At 31.7% G+C, this 15667-nt stretch overlaps 1 protein-coding gene across 1 annotated transcript; it reads left to right on the top strand.

Moving 5' to 3' along the window:
- Positions 1-2146: 2146 nt before the first annotated feature.
- LOC145252404 (klaroid protein-like) lies at positions 2147-13270 on the top strand. The gene is made up of 14 exons (XM_080111795.1): positions 2147-2291; positions 4809-4883; positions 5625-5765; positions 6038-6131; positions 7217-7290; positions 7812-7852; positions 8002-8036; positions 8607-8748; positions 9548-9604; positions 10185-10269; positions 10588-10703; positions 11186-11353; positions 12530-12622; positions 12736-13270. The coding sequence occupies exons 2-14, from the start codon at positions 4832-4834 to the stop codon at positions 12850-12852; spliced, it is 1215 nt and encodes a 404-aa protein (XP_079967921.1). The 5' UTR covers positions 2147-2291; positions 4809-4831; the 3' UTR covers positions 12853-13270.
- The last annotated feature ends 2397 nt before the right edge of the window (positions 13271-15667 follow it).

Raw genomic sequence — 15667 nt, 5'->3', positions numbered from 1 at the left:
CTGATAATTGCATAAGCATGGAACATTAGTTTCTGTAGGTATAAAGAATAAGAATTGTTAAATTATAATTATCAAGCCCATTTAATAAAACCGAAGAATGGGAACTGTCTGCACTATAAAACTAAAAAGCAATCAACTAGTGTTTAAGCAATGTTCACGACTTCTAATCGTTTGAACACTCTAGATTGTATAATGTATTCACACGAATTTGGCATATAAAGTTCTTAATTTTCATCGTTACCATTGCAATTGATTGGTTAAAGGCTTAGCAAATTAATCAACAGGTGGTTTTGCGGTTGGTTTCGAAGTGCATGACCGTCAGGAATTGTTCCCCTCCTACACTGATGATTGCATAATCATGAAACACTAGTGTATATGGGCATAAAGAATAATTACTGTTTACTTTTACATATATATAAATATATGATTAATTTATACGAATGATATTATTATAGAGCGATTGGAGCCTTGTATCATATATGAGAGTGACACAATGTTAAACGAGAAAGATCGGAGATGCACCGCTCTACAACTCATGTTCTTAAACGATCAAAGTTTTATTGCCAGCACCCTTAAAATTCAAATCCGCAGGGTTCAATTTTAAAGCTCAATGGAGTTTCCGGCAAAGCTCAATGAAGTTTTTGCCCATGGTTATGCTCTTTGGTGTGGTTTCAAGTGAAGGCCGCATCATGTCACGACACATCTTCGAAATCGGTGTGAAAGTCAACACCAAAGTGTACTGGCAGACTCTGGGTGTGGCAACAGGACTCGGTGCCAGCACACAAGTTTCAATAAAAAGTTGTAAAATAAATCTGTATTGTTATTTTCTTTAGGGCGACAAATTTATTGTTTAACGCTATTAACAATAAGAGCATTAATATAAGAATAATTAAATGAAAAATTTTTTAAATACATTTTTTATTAATTTATTAAAAGTTTGAAAAGCAAGAACATTATGAAATATTTTTCTTATTCTATGGATTTTCAAAAATGTTTTTATTCAGAGGAAATAACTAGCAAAAATAGCATAAAAATTCAACTTTGAAAACTGCACTTTTTCGTACATTGTAATTTTAAAAGTTTTGATTTTTATGTTAACTAACAATTCTATAGCAATTCTATATTTTTATTTTATTTGCTTACTAAAACTCTAATATAAAATTGTTTTTAGCAATTAATTTGTCTTTATATATATATATATATATATATATATATTAGTCATCCACGTACAGCATTATTTCGCAGCTAGACAAGCAACTACCTCGAGCTAGAATCGAAACCCAACCGCCCATATGAGAGTCGAAACTTCTAACAATTGCACTATTTGACTGCTGCTATGCAGGCAGTTAATTAAAAATGTTTTGACATTGTCCAAATACCTAAGCTCAATTTGTAAACACAAAGAGCATCACTTCATACGCTAATGTTAATTTGTATATCACCTCCCAATATGCTCAACCAGAGAAAATTATAGTATATATTATTATTATTATTATTATTATTACTACAATAATTTTAAAATACCCACAGACACGGGTGTTTCAACCTTTTGGCAATCATTAGTGCAGGGTGACATAGTTACTGCTAGGCAAGAGATTTGAACCCAGCCACGAAGACATGTCTGACTCTATTAGCAAGGAACTAACCCCAACTGCAACCATAAGAAATATCATTGAAATGAAAACATTTATTTTTAAATGTTGAAATAACCGTTCAGAGTGATCTAATGGTTATAACATCATCATCTGTGCATGCAAGCTTAAGTGACCAAATTTCATTTCAACTTTAGAGTGCTCAACAATAAGAACCGAGTACTTAAAGGAGCTGACATTATTATACACACATATATAATAATTCAAACGACCTTTGACCTTTTGTGTCATGGGGTATCTATCAGCTGTTTTAGTAGATTACAATATCGTTTTGTGACGTCATAAAAGATTTTCTTACATGTCTATCTAAATGGAGAACGTTATCCTTTTGTGACGTCATAAAGGATTTTTCCTTACCCTTTATTTCATCATCTTTATATTAAAATCTCTTAAAATCTTTCTATGACGTCATAAAAGAATTTTGGCAACTACCATTCTTTATAAAAAGGAAAAGCTTTTAACAATTACCACTCATTCTTCATTTTGCACGATAACAAGTCAGCAACGTCAAACAAAGTTTTAGTGACGTATTGATAGATATAGATCGATAAGTAACCCTTTTTCTGAAGCTGAATATCTTCTTGACGACCTTGTGTCACATCCTGTGATCATACAGAGACAGTAAATAAGGATCTACAGGTAAGGATCTTTTTTTCTGCATTTAAAGTGTATTTTATTTGACACAAAAATAATTATCTGGCGCTGCCCAGCCATGAAAACAAAATGGGAGAGTTCTTATGAACTTCTCTCTCACTCTATTTCTATCTACTTTTCCTCTTGAGTTGATAAGCTATTGCGTCTAGGGGACAGAAAGAAGAGAGATTGATCAGTTGTAGCTGAATCGCTTAGCATCAATTCGCAGAAGAAAATACTTCTTGAGGGTTTTTGCTGCTATAACACTATATAAGGGATATTGTATATAAAGGTTGTAGGGGACCATTGATTGGAGTTCTGACGAGCACTTGCCATGAAAATAATAGTAGGGCAGAGACATGCTTGCAACATCTCTTCTGTGTGAAAGAGGCTGCAAGGAAAAGAAAATGGCATCACCTACTAGGTTTCAAAGACAGTTTTGAACTCTATCAGGCTGGATAGGGCATGCTGAGAAGCTCCTGCCATGATGTAGTAACAGTACTCCATGTTTGGGCATACCTAGCGTAGAGGATTGCATCTATCTTAGTTTTTATTTGTGTATAATCTTGGCCCTTTTTAGTTGTGTGTGTGTGTGTGTGTGTGTGTCTGTGTGTGTGTTTGTGCGTGGTAGCCTTGCTTTTCTCCCTATCTCCTTGCGTACATCTCTAACACTGGCACTCACCAAGGTGGTGAGTACTACTCTATCTTGTTATTGTTTTTATTAATATTTATTATAATATATCAATTTCCGTGTCATTAGTGTTGTATTTATCTTTGTTTAGTGATTTTTTAGTGTAATTTAAGTATAATTTTAGCTTGTGACCTTTGAATGGATTAACTCTGTGTCTTTTAATTCAAATGAGAATAATGATTTGGAGATACGATTTTTTTTTTTAGATATGTTAGTGATCAAATTAGAAAATGGTGGATCTGGAATAACAAACATTTTTGGAGGTGAATTTTTTCTAATTTCAACATGACACGTAATTACATAATAGTGATTTTATTTAAAATGCATTTTCATATTTTATTATCTTGCACAAGCATTCAATTATCTGATAAAATAGTAAATATGAATAATCATAATTTATAACAAAAATCGCTTAATAATTTCTTTTAAATATTTAATAATAAAAAATGTAATGAATTAAAATAAAGTTCAAAACTTTATTGAAATAAATAATTCACTAAAATTCTTATGCATATTTCTTGTATTTACGCAACTTACAGATATTATTTGTTTTTATTTTTAGATTTTACTATTGATTGTTTATTAAAATAAAAACATTTTATATTTTCAAATTATAAAAATTCAAAATGTAAAAAAGAGTAAAAAATAGTAAAAAAACACAAACATGTTGACCACAAGATCCTATCGAGAGTTGATATTTTTATACATAGTTTGTTTGTGCATAGAGCTCACTAAAGTTGTCTTATATGCATGAAGTCCGCCTCATTGATTGCAGCAATTTGTTAACCTGCATGATTGCATGTTTTTACCTCCGACACCAAAAAGGCAGAATTGTCCAGTTGAATTTTCTTGGAGTTTGTAGCCCATGAACCTATTTATTATGTGTCAGAAAGATATTCCCCTCCCCTCTTCCAAAAATTTTTGACTCACGAGATGCATCCATATTTACAATAATAAGTAATAGTTACACAATAGCATTTAGCACAAACGCTAGCAGAGGGAAAACCCAACATAACCATTTAGTAGTGTTGGAACGATGAATCGAAACCAGGAATCAGAAAATTGGAACTTTTTGGGGTATCGGAATTGATATCTCGTTTGAAACATTTTGTACCTATTTTCCAACTCCAAAAACGATTCTTTTAATTTTGTTTTTATTTTGTTTAAACTAAAATTTATAGATCATTCCCACAAGTGTAATTTTATGTCCGAGAAGATATCTGCATATTTAACATGTGTTTTTATGGTAATCAGGATAAATAGCAACTCTATAGTTAAATATTTAGAGATTAATACAGAATCGGAATCGGTAATTGTATCAGAATCGGTGATGGTATCAGAAAAAAATATTGGAATGTCCCATCACTACCATTTAGTAACATTAAGTGATGCACACTGTATTTTTTGTGGCCCTTGATCCTATTTTTTATTTTTTTGTAAATTTCCCTCATCACTACAACCTTGTACTACCCCCCTCCAATTAAAATCACTGCTCTAAAGATTGTTTATGAAAATAAATATGAAGGGCACTTTAGCAGAATCCTATGATAACAGCATTCTGAAGAAATGGTTTCTGTTGTCTGACTGTAAGATTGTTACTTGTTTTTCTAGAAACGCTGATGTGTTTCTCTTGTGTTCAGGTCGAAAATAAAGTTTGCATACCTTAAAAAATAGATGACTGAGTATATTAAGAAGTTTGTTTTAATAATTTTTTAAATAGAAAAAGTAGGCTTTTAATATCAATGTCAGATCGATAAAAAAATCAACTTTATATATATATATAGATTTTGCTTTTCTTTTAATAATGTAGTTTCTTTCTCCTTATTTTTCAGTTTTTAGGGATCAAGACCAAACAATGCCTCATTCCTATTGGTTAAGACCTCGAAGACAAAGGATTGTTTATTCAGGTAAATCTTTGCTGCAAAGAGTTGATTCCTGTTAACAAGTAACAAATACAAAACATTATATGAAAACAATAGATTTTTTTAATAAGTGTTTCTTAAATAAACATAAACACTACTACAAATATTACTACTATAACTACTACTACTACTGCTACTAGGAATGATAATTGAAATAATAATAAAAATCTTCAGTAATTTGTGTTGATTAAATAAAAATAAAACTTAACATAAAAAATGGTAGTTTATTAGAGGATAAGCGTTAAAGCAAAATCAAAACAAAATTGCTAGTGAATTTAATTCGATTCGCCATAATGGTGACACATTTCAAGCATGTTTTTCTCAAGTTACATGCGTAATGCTAAATAGATTTTAACTCAAAATGATTTCCTTTTTATTAATATTTAATAAAAACAACATGAAACAATTTTAATGTCTATACAATTTTTTTTCCCGCATTCTGCTCTGGACACAATTTTAAATGCTTAACCAAAAGTGATATTACTCATTCGAAAACTTTAATTCTTTAATTAGTTTGATTATAAGATTAATAATTTCTAAAAAAAATTAGCTTGTTTTCTATGTTTTGGCAGTATTACACAGCATTATTCAAAAATTTATTTCTAACAAAAGCGATATTAGATTGTATTAGATTGACATTTCTTCCAGTCCTGTAGATTTCAGACTCTATAAACAAAGAATAAATTTATTTTGAACTGAAATGTTTATATTTTTGAATCTCTTCAGAAAACAGAACTTTTAGAAATGTAAGGAGCATCCCCTGCTCCAAAGAAAGCTTTATGGCTCAGAGGATGGCGTATGCTGCAGCTAACTTGGAATTAATTGGTGATTATCTCATGGACAATGCAGATAGATTTAACATAATTGGTAAGTGTTTGAAAAAGTCAGCAATTTATATTGTATTTCTATTTAGACACTAACAAAATACTTTAGGGTCATAGAATGAAAAATATTGGCAATTAAAAATACGAAATATTCTTAGATGTATCAAAAAATCTTTAAACAACATTTAATCTTTCTTTCTTATGCAGTTATTTTACAAAATACTGTTTTATAAAATCACAAAAAATAATTTAATATCTAATTTGACTTATTAAAACAACATATAAAATTGTTTTTCTACAAATTTGCAACTTCAGAAAACAGACCTTGCAGAAATGTGAGGACAACCCCGATATCCAAAGAAGGCTTTATGGCAGGTGCAAAACGTTTCTGCACAAACATAACTTTAATGTAAGTATAAACACTAAACAGGTTTTGTTTTATTAAATGTTTAAAAATCGACATAACATTTTTCCGTTTCTTTATTTCCTTTCTAAACTCTAAGGATAAATACTTTCTTTCGTTCGAAACAGGTAATACACAGTTTGAATTTTACCATTTTCATGATAAATTATCGTATTTGTGTGCTAAAAACAAGTGTACAGTGTGTTAAAACGAAAACGTTCGTGGCTTTTGGTTAAGATTCATCTATATATTAATATGATTGCGTGTGTGTTATTTCCTTTGTCACGCTTACAACTTTTTTCTTCGGAATAATTGTTGTTTAAATGTTATAACTTTCCATCACTTGTAATAAATAATTTTATGAAGAATTCTTAGTAAGTTTTGGTTTTAGTTTCGATTATAGCTGAAAGAACACAAGTTAGTCTCACACACACACACACACACACACTGCTAGCTTAGATAAATACTTTTGCAGTTTTAACACAAAAGCTACAATAATACCAGGGCGGCTTCATTTATGCTGAACATCCACAAAATGCCAACATCAATATATTATATATGAAAAAGTCTGTTGTGGAATTTCCACAGGTCCTGCTACTTATTATAAATGTGATTTTGTCTGTCTGTCGAATGATCTGTAACAAACTACTCTGTCAATTTTGCGTCTAAAAACTATCATTTTATTAAAATATATTTTATAACCGGGCAATGCTAGGTGTAATGCTAGATAGTATATATATATATATATATATATATATATATATATATATATATATATATATATATATATATATATATATATACAGGGTGTCCTCACCCCAAAAACGGGCCCCAACTCTAATAAGGCGTCGTTTCTTACTGTTTTGTCCGAATGAAATGAAACTTTGGTCATAACTAGTGTATTATATTCAAAACATCACATCAAAACACTAGGGTCTTTGGCCTTTTTTTCTCCGTTCTACAACATATGTTCTAGATGGCTTCCATTTAGTTTTTGTTTTTTGGGGAGTCACTCTGTATATATAAATCAATGTTAAATAATATAAACGTCTGCTTTCCACTTCTAATCATGTCTCTCATCTTGTTGACAGTGTTACTTCTGGTCGACTTACCCGTCGTCTACCCATTTTTATTTTGCTGCTGCTCACTGGATTGTGGATCATTTGTAAGTATTGATTTGTTTTTCTTATGACACGTTTTGACATCTATTGAGTTATTATAAAAATTATGCTTGGAGCAAAGATGAACATAGTGAGAATAATCGGAATAACGTAATTGTAAATTAAAAAACAAGAATCAAAATTTAGCAAATCTGTTGAAATATTTATCTATTTGGATGATTAGCATATTTTTAGCTTTGTACATTTTCATTTGTTGCAGGAATTTTTCATCATAAAACCCTTTAATTTTTGGCATTATATACAATTGTGAGATGCACTTTTAGATCTTAGTAGCAAATGAAAATGTTGCACAGGAGGTTATATGTGAACTACCTCCAGTTATAGGTTAATTACCTCAAGTTATAGGTTATCTAACTCTGGTTATGGGTGAATTACCTCCAGTTATTGGTGAATTACCTCCAGTTTTGGGTGAACTGCTACCTTTGCTATAATTTCATTTTTATGAAGAAGAGGATTAAGTATATGTTTTTATCCATCTTGTTATTTTTGTTTCTCTCTTTTGCAGCTGGCCTATCAAATATGTCGCAATACCCAGGAAAATCTGAGGTAAGAACATCCAATTCTGTTTCTATTCGCACCCCCTACCCCCGACACTGCATTTGCTCTTCCCCTTTTTCTCCATTTTGTTTTTATTTCTTTCTATTTTCTTAGTAAACACACAAATTCACCAATTTATAATTTTAATTTTTTTTCAGTCTTTGAATACAAATTTAGGAAAATCATTAAACAGGTAAGTTTGATTTTTCACATTTTTTTTTAAGAATTTTCTGATGTACCTTCTACATTCTCTCTGCATATAAAGTATGTTAATACTGATGTGTTTATTTTACTGGTGCATAAATGAATTGAAATTTACTTCCCAGAATAGTTTGAATTATTTAGACTTATCTCCTTTATTCCTTCAAACTCGGATCGATGCTCGTAGTTTAGCCACTGAATTTAATTTTTTTAATGAAAAATAAAACTTTGTGATCAATTTACATGATTTTTTTTGTGAACAATATTTCCTTTCTATCTCGGGTACATTCATACAGATTTATTTTTGTTTTATTTTCATATGATGGCGATTCTGGAAAAGCATCTTTCATTTTTTTTAACTGAAAAGCTTCTAACATAAATACTAAATTTTTTAATGCAAGTACATCACAAATGAGTTGATGAACAAAAATAAATTGTTTCATGATTTCCCAACTATATTTCCTTTAAAATAAACTGTTATCATTTGTATCATTTTCCAAGAATAAAAATTCCACTTTTCTTACAACGATTAAGTTCAACTTTAATAATTTTTCTTTTGCAGCCAAAGTTCAATAAGTTGTGAGAACAAATATGAAATGACAATCAAAAAATCTCTTCAAAATTCTCTTCATTCTGATTTTCTTGCTGGATTCACTCACATTCGTTCTGATGTCAAAATAGAAATTTCTGCTAATCTGGCAAAGGTAAACTTTCATCAGTATTCGATTTAGTTTAATTTTCTCTCATTTTTGATGTTGAAAAGGTAAGAATGGTACGAATGCAAAAAAACAGTTGCTATGAATTGATTTAAAATGTTGTATATCGGGATTGATTGGGGAGGGGGCAATATGGGGCAGATACTGTGCATGTGTGACATTTTTTTTATGTCAATTATTGTGAATATATATATAACTTCTTGGTACTTGTGCATTTAATGAACCAGACATAACTCAGCATTTGCTCGGCTTTGTGCGACGCATGACGTCAACGGCAAGATAAAACACACACACACACACACACACACACACACACACACTTACATATATATTTATATGTATATAACTTCTTTGTTATCTACATATGTTTCTAGAATTATTTTTATGTGTATGAAAAACTTACTGAAAATTGTTCTTGTGCATTTGTACAGGTGAGCCACAGGTTCAAATCTTGTAAGAGTGTCAGTTTTCACTTTGTTGTATTCTTTATTTATTCACAGCCCCATGGACTTAGTAAATCATTTGATTAATGATATTAACCACACAAATATTAGAATCTACAAAAATATAAAGGCAGCATAACATATGTGTGCGTGTAATTTTATGTAGTAGAAGAAATAACGAGAGTGCTCATTTATTTATACAAGAGCACATATATTTATATTCAATGGACAGTATTCATTAGTTTAATCTTGTTTTGTTTTCACTAAAACACTGGAAACTCAACCTACAGGATTAAAGATACCAAGTGTGATTGATATTGTAATGGTAAATTTTTATTTTCCAGTTTGTACGATCCTTGATAAAGGAAGCTCTGTTGTTAAAGGAAAAGGAAACCAAAGACGTAAGTAATATGACTCCCAGGCAACTCCGGCTAGTGACAATTAGTACATATGTATATGCTCTTTTATATATTTTTATTATACAATAATATTTTACAAATACTAAATGACCTGAACAAGAACAAATAATTCCCAGCAATTATATGTAAAACCAAACATTCAATTAAATAACTTTTTAGAATTTATCAAATGATTATAAATACATTGTGCCACACAAAATTACCCTAAAAGAGTTGATGTGCCGTAAAACAAATCCCAATTCTTTCTTCCATTAATACAGAAATAAAAATGGACAAATTTCATCCCATTTACATTCAATTGATAAAAATCATCAATTATAAAATAAAATTAATCTTTTACAAAACAAATTAATTTTTAGTTTGGAAAGTCAATTATAAATATTGATCCATATTCTTAAAGAAATATTGTATTTCTTCATTTCTTCCTTTTTGTCACAGTTTTGCTAGACTAGTATATATAACAAATGAACATACACTATACTAACCCCTCCCTCTCGATTCGGTAAAACATGTAACTTCATTATGCGTACAACTTTCACAATGTTCATTTTTAATTTTCCAGTTTCTACGATCTTTGCTAGACGAAGCTCTGATGAAGTTCAATGCTGATAAAACTGGAATGGCAGATTTTGCTTTGGAATCTGGAGGTGCGTTTTTGTTTTCCATCTTCCTATCTCCATAGATAATTATGAACCGGTCATTAAGTTGGGTGATAAAATAATTCGACTATAGCTAAAGAAAATACCATAAATACAGTAATTATAGTCAGTAAACTAATTATTGACAAACAAATTTAAAATCAAAGCACTGTCATTCTTCAATGCTCACAAATTTATCTTTCCAAGTGTTAATTTTTATTTAAAATAATAATCCACTTTAAGCTGACATTTTATTATGGGTTGCATATATTTAAAGAAGCTTTTTAAATGTATTTTTGGAAAAAATCCTTTTCTTTATTATTTCAGGTGGCAGTGTGATCACTAATCGTTGTTCGGAGACTTTCACAAAGTATCCTACCCTCATCAGTATCTTTGGTCTTCCTCTCTATTATAAAACCAATTCACCCATAACTGTAATTCAGGTAAAATAACTTTCTTTTATGAAAACTTAATTTTTCTTTAACGCATTAAAAATCAAAGTAGTTGTCTATTTAATCAGATTTCCCAGAAATCAGATCTTATGGATAGATTTGCTGTTAATCAAAATTTATTTATGACGTCAAATTATCGATGTTAGACCTCAAGACTGTAATTCAGGTAAAAAAACTATTTTTATGAAAACTTAATTTTTCTTTATTGTATTTTATAAAGATGTAATAACCTTTAAGTACATCTTTAGAAAATTGGGAACAAAGATTTCCCTGTTTAAAAAGATTCACCCAAAGTTTAGAGTTTACATTGATCAAAATATTCACAATAATCGTCTAATTAATCACTGTACACTCTTAACCCTTATTCTCGAGTGGTTTCTGGGCCTTGATAAGTGGTTATGCCTATGTAAAAAAAAGAAGAAAAATAGCTTGTATGTGTGTTTATTTTATGTTTTCTTTATTTCTTGATTTAGCCTGATGTCCATGTCGGTGAATGTTGGCCCTTCGAAGGCAGTACTGGAACGTTGGTGATTCGCTTATCACATGAAATTAAAATCACTGCCTTCAGCATGGAACATATTCCTAAATCCATATCTCCCTTTGGACATATTAAGAGTGCACCAAAAGATTTCTCAGTATATGTAAGTGCATCTGTTTTATTGTTTTTCTAATATTTAATATATCCGTATATGTACATGGAGTTTCATTTTTTATTTATCGACATAGGTAAAAATGTAATATTTTGAGAATCAATAATATATATCTTGGTTTGCTTAAAATTATCTGCTTTTCTACTCACAGACAAGAAAATAAAATATGAAAATGTTATGCGCTTCTCTACTTCATGTTTAACTTAGAAATGTGTGAATTTGTTTTTAAAGAACTGATTATGATGCTTAAACCAAATAAATAAAACTTAAGAATTTTAAAAACACATCACAAACAAAATTAAATTAAAAAACTAAAATATAACACATAGGACGAATTTAAAACATATTGTAGTTAATTGTTTTTAAGTTTTTAATAATTTAGAATCTAAATTTTAAAAAAAATCGATGATAAAAAAATTACATTCTCCTTCCAACATGATTTTTTTTTTTTTTTTTTAAATTTTAAAATAAAATAATCAATTTAAAACCGGAAAACGAGTTCCATTTTTTTGTTGTTTAAAAATTTTTGGAGAGGAATTTGTTTTAATGATTTTTAACTGATAAAAAGCGGCTTTAAAGGGAGGTAATTTGTTTCTCCTTAATTAATTTTGGCGATTATCATCTTTTGTGTGACACGGGACGCCGGACAAGGAAATTAATAATTGAATAAACTAATACATAAAGAGATGTGGCTATATAAGAAAATACAGTTTTAAATTAAAATCCTATAGGATGTTTTTAAAGTCTGTTCAACAGATGCTTCGATTTTCATGATTTTTTAAAAATGTCTATAAAAGCGATAAACTTACATTTGAAATAAACTAAAATGTAACCGTTAAGTTATTTTATTAGGATTTAAAATTGACTGAAACTAATTCCTATTCTTAATTGTAAAATTTCACACCAAAATGAATATTTTATAAATTATTAAATATTCATTTTGTAACTAATTTATGTTAAGTGCTTAAAAATAAAATGAAAGTTACTTTATAACATTATTTTGTCATTAAAACAAAAAAAAAAATATTACATCCTTAATCTTTAGAAAAAATATTACAATATTTACACAAAAATAAAAATGTATGAATAAGTTTCTTACAAGCAAGTATTAACTGAATATCTTTTGATTTTCAAACTGGGTCCATCTTTTTTCACCTCTCCTTATAGAGCTTATCCGATCCAGATGATCATGAAGGTGTCTATTTAGGCAGCTATACATACAAAGATGATGGGAGACCTATTCAGCAGTTTATAACACAGGTAATGTTTCTGTGTTTTCTTTGTTTTTAACCAATTTTCACTAAAGAGTTTCTTTTTATTTCAATATTGTTCTCATGTGAAATGCTAAATTAGTTTTCATTATTTAATTTCAGATGAATAATGCAAACCCAACACAATATGTGGAACTTCGGATTTCCAGCAACCACGGCAGTTTAGAATATACTTGTCTTTATCGTTTCCGTGTACATGGAGTTCTTTACACTCCTTAAAAATCTACAATGATTTTTGTACGTCTGTAGCTTTTTTTTTTTCTAAACAGATCATTTGATTAATTTTATACCTTTCATTTTATTTTATTTTATTGTTGGGTGAGTTAGGGGTAGTGTTTATTTTAAGTTTAAATTCTTCATTTCTGTGCCTATAAACTGACTTTAATGTAAATTTGTTCTGCCCATGTCTTAGGAAAGAATGGATTGAAATATTTCATTTTTGTATAATATTCAATCCTGCTTTTCCCATTCATTTGGCTAAACAATATTAAATATTTTATTTCATGTTTATTTTCCTATCAAACATTTTTGTACCCAATTACGGGTAGATTGTAAATATTTTTTATTGGTAAAATGATTTATTCTCTGTAGATTCCAATTCGTTTATTTTCTGTTTAAATCTTGTTGAATCTACAGAAAAAAATGTTTTGCATCCACTGATCAATTTGTAAATACTTTCTTGTTATTTTATAAATTCTGAAATGTAAATATTTTTCATCTGTATGTATTTGTTCATAAATGTTCAAATAAACTGTTCTACTTTTAATAAAAAGTTGTTGTTTTTCTTTTTAGTCTTTTATGAAATTTAGATTTCATATTTAAAATATGAAAATATACGTTTTGTATGTCTTTTTCTATTTTTTTGTTCAAACGTTTAAAAGATCGACTGGAAAAGAAAAAAAAATGAAAACAAAAAAATTTACAAATTACTTTTGAAACTCGGATATTTTTCTCCTTAATTTATTCTCATTGAAAGCTGATTTCTCTGCTGCTTTATTTGATTATTCTTTTGAATGATTTATTCCGCCTGGTGTAACGGCAAATGTGTAGTACTTACCAACAAAACAAACGCCCATGTGTTTGTGCCTTGTGTAGGCATGCGCGACAACAAAACTTGGGTTTTTATAAGCGGAAATCTCGAGGTGGTCAGGAATCTCCGAGCGCATGCGCAAGAGGAGGGATTAAGAGAGTGGTATAAAAGGCAGGTCGAGTGAGAAGGTTGTTGTTGTTGTTGTCATTGGACGTTACAGTGATGCGTGCGTTAGCAGTTGATTAGGAAGTTGTTTTTTTTTGTGTCAAGTCGCGCACCTTGGTGAAGGTGAAGGTCATATAAGTCATGCACCTCGGTGAAGGTGAAGGTCATAAGCTATTTCGGCTATTTCGTTTTGTCTCTTTTTCTGAACTACTATGGCTGGGGCAAAATTTGATTTAAAACTGATCCCGAATTCGACAGATCTACTTCTGTTGTCGATTGGGTCGAAAGGGTTGAGCTGACCTGCAACCTCTGTGAAGTAAAGGGGGTGCATACCGTGATTCCCCTGAGATTGGCTGGAGGCACCCTGAGTGTGTATCAGCAACTTAGTGCAATGGAGAAGGCTGATGTTACCTCTATAAAAGATGCTTTATACAAGGCATTTACCATGGAGCCCTGCATGGCCTACGAAACATTTGCCTCTAGGAACCTCATGCCAGGAGAAACTGTGGACGTCTTCTTCGCGGAGCTGAAGAAACTTGCAGTTCTATTTGGCAATGGAGTGTCAGAGCAGACACTGGCGTATGCGTTTGTGGCTGGCCTTCCCACCCATGTTAAGCAACTGTTGAGGGCTTCCACCAGCGTATCTGTAACACCCATGGAACATTTGTTGGAATGTGCTCGAGCCATTATCAGAGATGAGGAGGACCTGAAGGAACCGGTTGTAATGATGGTGCAGGCAGCCAAGATTAATGCTGAAAAGAGTCCCAGTTTGAGAGCCACAACCAATGGGAAATGTTTCTGCTGCGGCCAGCGAGGCCATTTTGCAAGAAGCTGTACTAACAAGGGGCGGGGGCGCCCGCTCTGTTTCCAATGTGGTAGTTATAGACATTTATCCCAAAATTGTGCGGGAAATGCATCAGGGGGCAGGACGTCAGCGCCGCCCTGTGCCCCGGACAAGAGTTAATTGAGGCGCAACCGACAATAAATGTGTATGTGGACCAAGTGTCTTGTTCAGCTCTTCTCGACTCCGGGTGCTCACACAATATCATGAGTGCCAAGTTGTGTCGAAACTGGACAAAACAGAACATCAAAGTAACCACAAAGGTGGCAATATGCAAGCTAGCTGTGGAGCCGGAACTGCCAAAGTCCACACAGACTCTGGTGTGGCCGCAGACATTAATGTGCTGGTGGTGCGAGGGGATTTGCTGGGATTTGATGTACTGTTGGGATATGATGCTATTAAGGCACTGGGGGGAGTTGTTATCGGAAGAGATGGGACTGTGCGGTTTTTGGAAACCCCAGTGTGTGCTGCAGTTCACATTGATCGGCCTGATTTTAAGGTGGACTACGACCATCACCAAAAGCATGGACTGCATTGTGGAAGTGGACAGAAGGAACGGCACCAACCGAACTCAAGAATAGCATTGCAGAGTACTCGATACCCGACAAGGCCCGTAATGAATATGAGAAGGGCTTTTGAGGCATGGATCCAGGATGGATGGCTGATCCCCTACCCCAACAAGCTGGGACCACCCAAGGGTTTGATTCCCTTAATGGCGGTAGTCGAGCATAACAAATCAAAAGTTCATCCGGTGCTGGACTATCGTGAACTCAATAGATACATTGAGACGTACGCTGCCGATGCTGACATGTGCGCCAGCAAGCTGAATGGCGCCAGAAGGGCTTCAATGTGTCTATAGTAGACTTGCAGAAGGCTTATTTGCAGGTGCGAGTGGATAAGACATTGTGGCCGTTCCAGACAGTGTGGTTCCGGGGTCAGAGATACTGCCTTACTCGACTTGGTTTTGGGCTGAATGTGGCACTGCAAATCATAAAGAC

This window comes from Euprymna scolopes, chromosome 29 (assembly GCF_053919585.1).
Source record: "Euprymna scolopes isolate OS-2025 chromosome 29, ASM5391958v1, whole genome shotgun sequence".
NCBI lineage: Eukaryota > Metazoa > Mollusca > Cephalopoda > Sepiida > Sepiolidae > Euprymna > Euprymna scolopes.
The sequence above is the reverse complement of the archived record's forward strand: the minus strand, read 5'-3'. Positions and strand labels throughout refer to the sequence as shown.

Coding starts and splice junctions, on each gene's coding strand:
- LOC145252404 (XM_080111795.1), top strand. CDS start 4,832: ATGCCTCATTCCTATTGGTTAAGACCTCGAAGACAAAGGATTGTTTAT. Junction 5,766..6,037: donor AGATAGATTTAACATAATTG/GTAAGTGTTTGA, acceptor TTGCAACTTCAG/AAAACAGACCTTGCAGAAAT. Junction 8,037..8,606: donor TTAGGAAAATCATTAAACAG/GTAAGTTTGATT, acceptor TTTCTTTTGCAG/CCAAAGTTCAATAAGTTGTG.